Source organism: Mauremys reevesii, linkage group 18, assembly GCF_016161935.1.
Source record: "Mauremys reevesii isolate NIE-2019 linkage group 18, ASM1616193v1, whole genome shotgun sequence".
NCBI classification, from domain to species: domain Eukaryota; kingdom Metazoa; phylum Chordata; order Testudines; family Geoemydidae; genus Mauremys; species Mauremys reevesii.
Genome location: NC_052640.1, coordinates 28,363,957 through 28,376,621, shown reverse-complemented (window position 1 = coordinate 28,376,621; position 12,665 = coordinate 28,363,957). Strand labels below are relative to the sequence as shown.

Below are 12,665 nucleotides of genomic sequence, written 5' to 3'. Positions count from 1 at the left end.
CCAGATAATGTGAGCACCATGCAAGACACAAACTATCTTATTTATACAGATAAAAGGGTGAGAACGTAACAAAGGAAGCAGAATCAGATAAGTTTACCTGGGCTAGACATGCATATCTTATTTCCTTACTAACTATTACCGATCTTCTGTTAATGTTTTGCCATTAGCGCCATTGTTTATGCCTAATGTTTCTTTTCCTGGCACCTGTATTTCAACATTTCTTATTTCTGCTTAAAGGTACATACAGCATTTCTTTAATCCATTCTTATTTTTACAATATAATTCATTCTACTTTCACAGACGCCACAATGCCCTTCTTACTGGTCACTTGCCCAGTGCTTAATTTGTGCTGGGGCTTGTCAGGGCTGACCCCTGGCACCTCTGGGCCTGGCAGTTCAGAGCCCCGGCACCTCTGGGCCTGGCAGGTCAGAGCCCGACACCTCTGGGCCTGGCAGGTCAGAGCCCCGGCACCAGGGGCGGCTCTAGGATTTTGGCCGCCCCAAGCAGGCCAGCGCGCCGCAGGGGGCGCGCTGCCGGTCGCTGGTCCCGCGGCTCCGGTGGAGCATCCGCAGGTGTGCCTGCGGGAGGTCCAGCCAAGCTGCAGGACCACCGGACCCTCCGCAGTCATGCCTGCGGCAGGTCCACCGGAGCCGCGGGACTAGCGCACCCTCAGCAGTCATGCCTGTGGGAGGTCCGCTGGTCCTGGGACTCCGGTGGACCTCCCGCAGGCATGACTGTGGAAGGTCCGCCGAAGCCGCCTGCCTGCCGCCCTGCTGGCAAAATGCCGCTACACGCGCGCGCTTGGCGCGCTGGGGTCTGGAGCCGGCCCTGCCTGGCACCTCCGGGCCTGGCAGTTCAGAGCCCCGGCAGCTCTGGGCCTGGCAGTTCAGAGCCCTGGCACCTCTGGGCCTGGCAGTTCAGAGCCCGGCACCTCTGGGCCTGGCAGTTCGTAGCTTGATCCCCAGCACCTCTTTCCTTACAAATGAAGCACTGCACTGGCCAGAGCAGACCTGCCCCTCCAGGTCTGGGATTTCCTAGCTCTCTGTCTAAGGGTGCAGTGAACATTTCCTGTCCCTGCAATTTCATGCCTGCACAATCCCATGTGATACTGTCCTTTCCGTTGATGTGATTAATTCCTGTGTGACACCCTGTCATGGAGTGTGGGGGAGTCCGGCTCTGCACCCCTCTGCCTGGGACTCACAGTGACTCTCAGCCAGCCAGTAAAACAGACGGTTTATTGGACAACAGGAACGCAGGCTACAGCAGAGCTTGGAGGCACAGTCAGGACCCCTCAGTCGAGTCCTTCTGGGGTTCAGGAAGCTTAGTCCACAGCTTGGGATTCCCTGAATTCCAACCATCCAGCCCCAAACTGAAACTGAACTGAACTCCCTCCAGCCGGCCCCTTCCTTTGTCCAGCTTCCCGGACAAAGGTGCTGACACCCCTCCCACCTCCCTGGCTCAGGTTATACATTTCTTGCCGGCAGGGGCGCTCACGGCCCCCGGCGGGCCGCGCAGCAAGCCGTGGCCCTCCCCGAAGGTGAGCAAGGAGTCACCGAATTTGCGTACCCGGTGGTAAGCCGCGGCACCCTGCTTCCCGGTCCTCTTGCCCTCCCCCAGGAGGGCTCTCACGGCCTGGAGGATCAGGTAGAAGTCCCCCCAGCGCTGGAGAGCAAGCGGGATCTTGTTGCGGGAGCCCCGGACGCCCTCCAGGAACTCCCGCAACTCCTCTCTCAGCACATGGGGGGGTGGGGTCACTGGCCTCCGGTGATCCACCAGTGGGGCCTCTGGCGCAGCCCCGTGGCCTATTGGGACGGGCAAGCAAGGGGCGGACCGTGGTTCAGTGGGGGGCGGCGGAGGGAAGAGTGCGGCCCCTAGTGGGTCGGGACTGTGAAACTCAAAGGCCGCTCTCACCTGTCCCTCACCTAAAGTCCTCCCTGGATCTTCCCTCCCCCACACAGACAGTCCCTACTCCATCACACACCCAAACACATATTAACTCTGTGTCCAGTGAACCTGTCTGTGGGCCACCTTTGGGGAATTCTAGGCTGTGATGGGACCGGCCACCACTGAGGGCAGTAGTGCCTAGTGGTCAGCCCACCCTCCATCTGGTACAGCCCTTGAAGGGTTTGGAAGAGTCCAGCAGAGATACATATCGAGCCCTAAGGGTCCTGGGAATGAATGGTGCTTGGGGAAGGAACCTGGCAGAGAAGCTAGAGCAAGGCTCCCCTCTCACCCAACCAAGCGGGAAGGCGTTGGGAGCCGGGGAGCAGCATGAAGGCTGCCTCGTCCCACCCTCACGGCAGGCAGGCGCTGGCAGGAGAAGGCTGCTCTGCGGAGCCCTACAGAGCGGGAGGCTACTTGGCAAGGGAGTTCAGCTGGAGGGAGCTGGCAAAGCCTTGCCGCCAACCTGGGGAAAAGGCCAGGGAGTACGGTGACCAGACAGCAAGTGTGAAAAATCGGGACGGGGGTGGGGGGTAATAGGCGCCTATGGAAGAAAAAGGCCCAAATATTGGGATTGTATAAAAATCCCAATATAAAATGGGGACATCTGGTCACCCTGCCAGGGAGGGACTTGCTGCTTTAAGGCGGGTTGGGCTGGCTGTCCAAAGCCAGAGGCCGGCTCCAGGGCAGGGCTGAAGGGACGCTCCTGCTCGGAGGAGGGAAGGACTCACTAGTCGCAGGCAGGAGCTAGGGGAGTTATTCATCGCAGCCCAGGTGCTGCACGCGAGGCTGGGAGCAGCAGATGGGGATGGGTCACTGCCAGAGAAGTGGTGAGGAACCACAGATCCCAGGCGGGAAGAGCAGCATCCAGAGGCCGGGGGGCAGATGTCAACAAGCTGGGCAGAAGGTGGGAGCAGCCCAGGGAAAATGGTGGCAGGATGCAAGGAACAGTCCTTGGCGCCTAAACGGGCCCTGGGCTGGCAGCCAGAGGAGAGGGCGGGCCCAGGTGCTCCACCATTCCCCAGGACAAGGGGAAGGTACAGGCATCAGAAGGAGAGGAGGCCAAGTAGGGCGGGCCCCAGATGGAGGTTGAGGACTGGGATCAAAAGCCACTGGACTTTGGGGTTTCCTGTTGGGACTGGGCTGAGCCGTGACCTGGCTGGAGGGCCAGGCCAGACACGACAGAGTGTTGTGGCACCAGAATGACCCCAGGGGGCGCTAGACTAAAAAGAAGCCCCGTAACACCACACCCAGACCCCAGGGCGGCGCTGTGTGGGTGACAGGCACGACGGCACAGCCTTGTAAACCCATAACCAGTTCCCTTGCATGTCTCATTTAGCTTCCCTCCAAAAGGCAGCTTTGTGCGTAACCTGCTATGAGCCCTTTGGCAAACCACGTCTAACCCCCCTGACACTGGTCTGCGTGGCACCCAGCTCGTCCCTGCTCTGACGTGCTTTCTGTGTCCGGCACTTTTCAATAGAGACAAGTCGCCCTCCCTCCCAAGAGACAGCCGGCTGCCATGAGGGACTGCAGGCAGAGCCACCGCCCGGCTCAGAGGGGCGCGCGGGCCTTGCTCTGCCCTCCAGACCCTGCTTTGCCTCCCGTTCTGCCAGGAACTTCGATTTTAAGGCCCGTTCATTGTTCTCAAACACCTGGGAGGAGACAGCCTTGATCCTGGGCACGGGGGCACCTTCCAGGGGCCAGAGGAGCCCTGTTGCTCCTGCCATCAAAGCAGGGTAACGGGGGGCAGAGACGGTCTCTCTGAGCAGCGGGCTGTGGGGGTGGCAAGGAGACAGCCAGACAAATGGCTGCTCCTCTGGGACGCCTCCCTGTGCCCTTCTCTCCCCATGGTGACGGAGGGCTTTGGATTGTGGCAGTGAGCGCCATGGGTCCTGTAGGTGCCCAGGTTTCTCTGCTGGGTAACCTGCCCCGCTGTAATGAGGACCCCGCAGTCTCTTTAACAGCCAGCCAGTCACTCTCTGCTCCCGCCCCTTACTGACTGGCACTAACCAACAGGGTGGCAGGGGGCCAGTCAGCTGAGGAGGCCAGTGCCCTCGCTCCTAGTTACTCACTAGGGGAGGGAAATGATACTGCAGTCGTCCTTAGGCCCAGCTTGCAGAGATGCCCCCGGGGTGGCTGGACTCCACCCTTTGGGCCAGAAGAAACAGTGAGGATGGGAGGAGGAAAGTCAGACACAATCCTGGCCCAGTGAGCTACCAGCCTGGTCCCTGTGCCTTGGCAGGGGCATTCACCCTAGGGAGGGCAGGCCGTATTTCCATCTGCCTTTGGGAGCTGCTTTAAATTCCCCTGTGGCCGGGCAGCCCTGCCACAGTCCTTCACTGCCAGCAGTGCCCCGCCTTTGGGCAGCACTACCCCCTGCGAAGGGCAGGATGGAGCCACCTCTGCTCGCCAAGCCCCTCCGGCAGGCTCGGTGCAGCCAGGGGGAGCCCTGTGCCCTGCACCCAGCCTGCAGGAATCAGCGGGAAGCAGGGACGAATTTGGGCCCCAGAGCCCTTGGTGCCCGTGCCCTGGTGCGGCGCCTCCATGCCCCAGTGTCATGCCCAGGCAATGCCACAGGGGGCCTCACTGCCTCGGGTGACAGTATTGCACCCTGTGCTTTCAGTGTCACGTAAACGAGGTGGCATTAATCTCTAAGAGCCGCCTTTCCAGTCTATCCACCACTAACCCATCCAGGCTCTCGTCTTCTCCCAGCTCAAGGCCTGCAGCCTCCCTGGCCTCCAAACGCCAGCTTGCCCTGCTTACAGCCTTGCCAACCCCAAGCCCTCCTCCTGGCTCATCCCTCAGCTCTGTCTCTGCGTCCCCGCCCCCGCGCTGTGCCCGATGGGAGGCTGTCCCAGAACCACACTCCTCTGGTGCTTAGAAACCTGCTTGGAATTTCCAGCCCGTTTCCCCATGGCCTGGCAATCCCCTTTGCTCCAGGCCAGCTTGTCCTGCAGCTTCTCTAGCTCCTCTCCCTCCCTGCGGTGTGTGACGCAGCAGGGAGCCGGGCGGACTGGCCTGGGAACGTCCTTTAGTGTTACTGGCGCTGTCTGCATGGGGGCTGGGAGAGCAGGGGGTGACTTTAGGTGAGGGACTGGACCTGAGCCTGGAACCTGAGCCAGGAGGGGGGTGGGGCGAGGTGACACCTTTGCGCAGGAAGCTGGACAAAGGGAGGGAGCCGGCTGGAGGGGTTTTTAGTTTCAGTTTTGGGCTGGCTGGGAGGAGGCAGGGAACCCCGAGTCTGGGGTCTAAGCTCCCTGCCCCCCACAGGACCCAGCGGAGGGGTCCTGGTTGTACCTACAAGCCCTGCTTGGGACTGTGTCCCTGTCGGCTAATAAACCTTCTGTTTTACTGGCTGGCTGAGAGTCCCGGTGAATGGCAGGAAGAGGGGGGCAGGGCCCTGACTCCCCCACACTCCGTGACAGGGTGCACCCCCCTCCCCCCAGTGTGTCTACAGAGAGCAGCAGTCGCAGCCCTGCTCAGCTTTCTTCTGTGACTAAACAAGCCGAGCACGTCCAGTCTTCTCTTGGAAGCCAGGCCCTGCGTTCCCTGCCCGCCCTAGTAACGCTTCTCAGCACCCGGTCCAGCTGGAGTTCCTCTTCCTTGAACTCGGGTGACCAGAACTGCACGTGGGATTTCCAGCGAGGCCTGACCAGTGCCTTAGGCAGGGGTTAGACCTCCCTGTCTCTGCTGGACACCCCTTACCTCGCTTTGGGTGAAAGCAAACAACGGGGCAGTGCACTGAGTGTGAAGATGGTAGCTGGGGGTGCTACAGTTCCTGGGAGAAACACAGTATTTGCTAGAAGGCAGTGTAGGAATGAGCTGCTATCTGCGAAAATACGGTACAGTGACAACCAGTTCAAGGCAAAATGAGGAATTAGCTGGAGAATCTGGTGCTCAAACTGTTAGATTGAGATTAAAGGTGGCAGCAGAACCACCCTGCCGCACACCGGCCCCCTCATGGGGGGGTGAGATTTGCATCTGTGAAGAGTTAGAACTGGGTCCAAGTGCAGCAGCCATTAGGGGTCAGAGTCCTTCAGGACTGTCCGGTGTCTTTCTAGGGCACCACATGGCTCCAGGTCTGAACCATGCAGCCTCCCTCCAGGCCACCTTGCTTTGGCCAGAATCGGTTCTGCAGCTAACCAGACCCTCCCTGCTAGACACTTCCTGCCCCTCCCCCTCTCTCCCGCCCAAAGCGCCTTGGGACTCTCCATGCGCGTCCCCCCACGAGCCCCTTTTCAACCTGCTTGAGCCTCTCTCCCTGTCGCTCCCAGCAGAGCCAGCCGGAGCCACCCCAGGAGCCCCCCCCCCGCCCCCCGGGATGTTGTGTTTGTCAGTCTGTCTCTGGGGTGTAGCACTCCCCCCGCCACAGCCCCTGTGCGGGTGACGGCTACTGTTAGCCCTGCCCAGCGACTCAGCCTGTCCCCAGGAGCCCCATCAATTCAGCCCATCCCCCCTCCGCCCCAGGCACTTCTTATGTGAGAGTCCAGACCCCCCCCACACACTGCCCCATACAGGCCACTGCTGTAGCGCCGCTCCCTGACCCACACTGCTCCCCACACAGCCCCATGGCATGCGCCACTCCCTGACCCACACTGCTCCCCACACCGCCCCATGGCACACACCCTCCCTGACCCACACTGCTCCCCACACCACCTCATGGCACACACCCTCCCTGACCCACACTGCTCCCCACACCACCAAATGGCACACACCCTCCCTGACCCACACTGCTCCCCACACCACCCCAGGGCACATGCCACTCACTGACCCACACTGCTCCCCACACCGCCCCCTGGCACACACCCTCCCTGACCCACACTGCTCCCCCCACCGTTCCATGCCACGTGCCGCTCCCTGACCCACTCTGCTCCCAACACTGCCCTCTGGCACATCCCCACACTGCTCCCCACACGCCACACCACCCCATGGCTCCCGCTGCTCCCTGACCCACACTGCTCCCCACACTGCCCCCTGAAGCACGAGCGATTATATCCCCTATTAAACAGCCAGACTGTGCCCCATCTAATGGAACTGGGATGTTCTCATCATCCCTGGACTGACCGAGCCCCTCGAGCCTGCGGTGCTGCCAGCTCTCTGCTGTCTTGTGGCAGGGAATCCCACAGGTTAACGGGGGCCCTGTGTTAAAACAAAACACCCCCAGGGGTTTTTCCCGTTAGTATTTGTAACAGCGTTACGGTTGATTAAACACGGAGCCCACTCTTCCTGCGGACACGGGGCGGGGTGCATGGGGGTCGGGGGGCACAGGGACACCCCGATTTATCTGCTTTTCTAAAGTAGCGATGCAGCCAGCCCCGAAATGTGGATCCGGGTCTGGATCACGCCCCAAAGGGCCAGTTTATGGCCCCGGCCCAATGGCGGGTGTGGGTCCCTGCCCCCCCGTGGCAGCCCGGAGCTGGGTTCGCTTCCCCGGGGTGACGTGCGGGGGCCGGGTCCCTTCCTCCATCGCTTCCCAGTTTCGTTTCCCGGCGGCGCTGGGGGGGGGGGGGGGCGGAGAAGGAAACCGAAACTCAGCGGCCGAGGCTGGTTTTGGTTCTCGGTGCGGGGCGGCCCCGGGTGACGCGGCGGGGCCGGGCTATAAAGCAGGAGCCGGCGGCGGAGCCGGGCAGAGCGGGTCGGGCTCGAACTCGGGACGCTGCGGAGCCAGGGAGACCCCGGCAGGCTGCGGACATGGTGAGGCGCGTCCCGGGCTGGGGGTCGCGCTGCACGTTCTTGGTCCGCGGGAGGGCAGCGGGCAGCTCGGGACCGGACCCACCCCCGGGGTCTCCTGTCCGCTGGGGCCCCACCCCCTCCCGGGTTTTGGGGGGACCCCCCGCGCCGAGCCGGTAGCTGGGGAGGGACCGATCGGCACTTCCCGGGGTCCCCTGGCGCAGGAAAGGCAGCTGCCGCCTGTATGTACCGCCCCCTCCCAGCCCCGGTCTCGCTAAGCTGCCCCTTTGTTAGCGACCCGCCAGCCCTTGGGGAGCCCCGGAGGGGGGGCGCAGCAGCCTGGGTGCCCCTCGCCCCGGGGCAGCCCCTGAGTGCTGGCTAGTGCACCCCAACCAAGACTGGGCTCCGAGGGGTCAGACCAGCCGGCCCAGCGAGCAGCCTCATTCCTCGACCGCCCTTCTGGGGGGGCTGGGTTTGGGCCCCCTTTAGCCCCATGAAAAGGGATCTGGTGAGCGTTCACTGAGCCCTCGTGCGCTGGCACGGATGCTGGTGCGGCGGGTGTGATCACTGCCGTGCTGACGGGGACGCATTTCCCTGCACATTGCACTGGGGTAATGACTGCACCTGGTGCCAGGCGTTGGAGGATATGGGGACCGTAACAAGCCCCCAACCTGCTTCCCTCCCGGGGCTGTGAGTCCGTGTGGGATGGGCGCTTGGGCTCCCGCTGCCAGGGGGTCTGACTGCTCTGGGCCATCTCCTCCCCAGGCCCTGTGTATCAGCGTGAAGCTGCTGACTGGCGAGATGCACAGCTTGGAGGTCACCAGCACAATGACCGTCTCGGCTTTCAAGGCCAAGATCGCCAAGCAGACGGGGGTGTCCCCGTACCAGCAGAAGCTGGCCTGCCAGAACGGGGCCTACGTGGAGCTGCGTGATGGCTCCCGGCTCTCCGACTACCAGCTCAAGACCGGAGACATCGTCCTGCTGATGGTAAAGAATGAGGAGTCCATCACCATCTTCGTGAAGAACGACAAAGGCAGGACCAGCACCTACACCGTCCTCCCCTCCGACGGGGTCACCCAGTTCAAGGGGCGGGTCCAGCAGCAGGAGAACATCCAGGCGGAGCAGTTCTGGCTCAGCTTTGAGGGGAAACCGCTCGAGAACGGCCACAAGCTGGGAGACTACAACATCGCCCCCCACTGCACCATCTTCCTGCACCTGCGTCTGCGGGGGGGCTGAGCCCCGGGGCCCGGCCCTCCTGACTTTCCTGCTCCCTTCCTCTTTCCCTTAGCGTCCCAAACATCGTACACCAGCTTTGGACTCTCGGATGTGAAGCTGTGACCGGCTCCAGCACTGGCTGGGGTGGGGGTGATGCAGAAGACTGGGAGAGGGTCTCAGGGAGAGTGAGCATCACCCTGATGCTGGGTTGCCCACAGCACTTGCACCCCATTGTGCACGTGCTCACCAGCTCCTCATCCGTCCATGCATCCCATTCCAGTGCAGCATGGCCCCACTGTGCCAGGCTGTGTGGCTGACCTGGGCCGTGCAGAGCGACTCTGTTCCTTCCAGGGGGCACTGTGGGGCTGGGCTCCTTACAACATGGTGGAAATCTCTCCCATAGGAGGCTTGCTCAGTTAGCTCCTCCATGTGAATGAGACACCCCCCCCCCCCCCCCCACCGTGTCTGTCGTGCCATGTGTCTAGCGAGTTGTCTCCTTGCTATAGGTGTTTGCTGTGGTTCCCGGCAGTGCTGTGGGTGAGGGTGTGCTTTCAGCAGGCAGTAACCCTAGCGGAAGAGCACACTGGCCACTCCCTTTGTCACCGATTGAATTCAGGTGTGAAGCCTGGATGCCAACATCACAAGAAGATCCAGCACAACCCCCTGCTCCACCTCCTCAGGGGCTGTGCAGCTGCCTCCTGTGATGTCACATTGGGGATGGGGCTTGAGTGAATAATTGCTATGGGGCGAGGCTAAGGTTGTAATGACCACTGGGGGTAGTGGTCTGTGAAGAAACAAAGGAACTGCCCTGATTAGTCTCTGGCTTTGGCAGTAAGGATTTCGGTCTTTTTTTTGTGACAAGACAGTATTTGCATTTTCCAAACTGTGATTGATGGACTCAGTCTGTGACTGTATTGCACACTACGGCACTTTGCTATGTAAATGCATGAGAATAATCTAATAGGATCAATAAACAGGTTTCCTCAAATCCTGCCCTGCTCCGAGTCCTGTCTTTTCCCTGCGGACTCTGATCCATGCTGGTAAACCCTTCCAGGTGATCTGCCCCTGTGCACCGAGCCAAGCTCTTACCCCTACACTCCCAAATGCTGGCCTCACCACCAAAGAAGAGGAGGAACCCCCCAGACCAGCCAGCTGTGCTGCCCTTTGCATGAGAAAGAAAGGAATTGCAGCTGAGGGGTGTCACGGAGTCCCCGGGCGATGCTCTGGAACTGCTCCCCCCCAAAGCCAGTCAGGACTTTGGGGAGCCTCCTCTCCGCCCAGGCAGGGTCCTGGGGAAGCCAGAGGGTCCTGAACCCCCCCACTTCGCAGTCAGATGTGACTCTCAGCCAGCCAGTAAAACAGGTTTATTTAGATGACAGGAACACAGTCTGAAACAGGTCTTGCTGGTACAGACAACAGGACCCCTTTAGTTCGGTCCATCTGGGGCCCCCAGGGAGGCAACTGCCCCGTTGGGAAGCCCAAGCCCCATCGGGGCCCCTCTCCATTTCCCAGCCAGCTTCAAACTGAAACTCCCCCCAGCCTCCCCCCGGCTCCTCCCCCAGCCTTTGTGTCCTTTGTTCAGTGTCCCGGGCAGAGGTGTCACCTGGCCTTCAACCCCCCTCCTGGGTTCTCAGGTTACATGCTCAGGTATCCTCCCTTCCCCAGTGCAGCCATCCCAACTCCCCTGCAACCTCCCCAGCTCCGTACTCCCCACTCAGCACTCACAGAACCCAGCCAGAACATTCCCCCTTCGGCACAAGGTGTAGATAAGGGTTCCAGCTCGGGTTGGATGTATTCCTGGAGGTTTCATCACATGACAGAATTTTAATTCCCGGAGACTCCAGGACAATCCTGGAGGGCTGGCAACACTCCTGAAGTAGCTCTCGCAGGAGCTGGCTCAGAGTTTGAACCCCATTCCTGCGCTCCTAAAGCAAGAGCTAGTGCTTAGGCCATTGGCGCCAAGCATATAGCTTGGGGCCCGGATCCACCCCCAGGCCTTCCCTCTGGCTCACAGCTCCCTCTGCCTCCATCAAAGCTGCTGGCCTGCGGCTAGTTCAAGGGAGCTGGCAGGAGCCATGCAGGAGATGACCCATGTCACAAGCCACAAACTTCCTGCTCCTTGCCCCTGTGCTGCCAAGCTGTGGCTGCCATGACATGCCAGCCTGGGGTTGGGGGTGTGGCTGCTTTCCCCGACTGCCACTGAGCCCACTACTCGAGGACATGGCTCCTACCCCACACTGAGAATCCCCACGGGGTGCTGTGACGTTGCACTCCATATGTTTTATGAAAGTAAGTGTGACTATAATGTAACTGGAATATGCTTTATGAAAAAGGTCTGTTTGGTCACAGAGACCGCCTTGGGGCTGTCCCCTGATGTGCTGAGATGACCTCTGAGCCTGTTTTCTCTGCCCGTTTGGGCCTCCAGAACCCTCTCTCGTTGAGCCAGACACGCAAGCCGGCTGCAACACAGATCCAGCTCTGGTCCACGCCCCCAAAGTTGCAGACTTTAACCCAAAACTGCTCAGCAGGCTACATTCTCCGACTCCCAGTAGGGTCCAAACCCCAAATAAATCCGTTTTACTCCGTATGAAGCTTATGCAGGGTAAACTCATAAATTGTCCGCCCTCTGTAGCACTGATAGAGAGAGATGCACAGCTGTTTGCTCCCCCAGGTATTTATCACTTACTCTGGGTTCATTAATAAACAAAAGTGATTTTATTAAGTATAAAAGGTAGGATTTAAGTGGTTTCAAGTAATAACAGAAAGAACAAAGTAAGTTACCAAGCAAAATAAAACAAAACTCGCAAGTTTAAACCTAAAACATTAAGAAACTGAATACAGATAAAATCTCATCCTCATAGATGTTCCAATAAGCGTCTTTCACAGACTAGACTCCTTCCAGTCTGGGCCCAATCCTTTCCCCAGTACAGCCCTTGGTAGTTCCAGCTCAGGTGGTAACTAGGGAATTTCTCACGACTGGCAGCCGCCTTTGTTCTGTTCCACCCCCTTTTATAGCTTTGGCACAAGGCAGGATTCATTTGTCTCTCTGGGTCCCCACCCTCCTTCTAAATGGAAAAGCACCAGGTTTAAGATGGATTCCAGTACCAGGTGACATGGTCACATGTCCTGTGAGACCCCAGTCTCCATTCTTCTTGGCCTGACTCACACGAAGGCTTGCAAGTAAACAGAGCCATTTACAACCAATTGTCCTGGTCAATGAGAGCCATCAAGATTTGCATAATGACAATAGGACTTCAGAGTTATACTTATTATTTCTAGTTACAGATACAAGAATGATACCTACATACAACCAGGATGACCACACTCTGTAGATTATAAGCTTTGTAATGATACCTTACAAGAGACCTTTTGCATAAAGCACATTCCAGTTACATTATATTCACACTTATAAACATATTTTCACAAAACTTATGGAGGGCAAGGTCACAGGTGGGAAATCCCGAGGTGGGGAGTGTTAGCAAAGGGAGTGGGAAATCCCCAGGGGAGGAACTGAAGGGGGGTTCCCATGGGAGAGGCTACAGGGGTGGAACTTCCCACGGGCGGGCAGAGAGACTGGGGGAATCCCTGTGGGGCGGAGATGCAGGGGGAAGAATCCCAGGTGGGAGCGAGAGTGGTGGAAAGGGGGATTTTGCCCTGGTCAGAGAGTGACTGGACTGGCTGCTCGGTGTCTGGTGCTGTCTCTCCCCTGGGCAGGCCGGTGCACGGAGGCGTGAGCAATTCCCTGAGAAGTGGGAGTGTGAGGCCCTCGGTGAGCCCTGCCGGGGCTCTCTCCCCGCCCTATGGCCAGCAGGGGGGGCAGCTTATGTTTCCCCTTTAAA

At 59.4% G+C, this 12,665-nt stretch overlaps 1 protein-coding gene across 1 annotated transcript; it reads left to right on the top strand.

The window, feature by feature from the left end:
• The first annotated feature begins 7,472 nt into the window (after positions 1–7,472).
• On the top strand, positions 7,473–9,817 carry ISG15 (ISG15 ubiquitin like modifier). Its single transcript, XM_039505083.1, has 2 exons — positions 7,473–7,635; positions 8,377–9,817. Exons 1-2 carry the CDS (start codon positions 7,633–7,635, stop codon positions 8,845–8,847), a joined length of 474 nt encoding a protein of 157 aa, XP_039361017.1. The 5' UTR covers positions 7,473–7,632; the 3' UTR covers positions 8,848–9,817.
• The last annotated feature ends 2,848 nt before the right edge of the window (positions 9,818–12,665 follow it).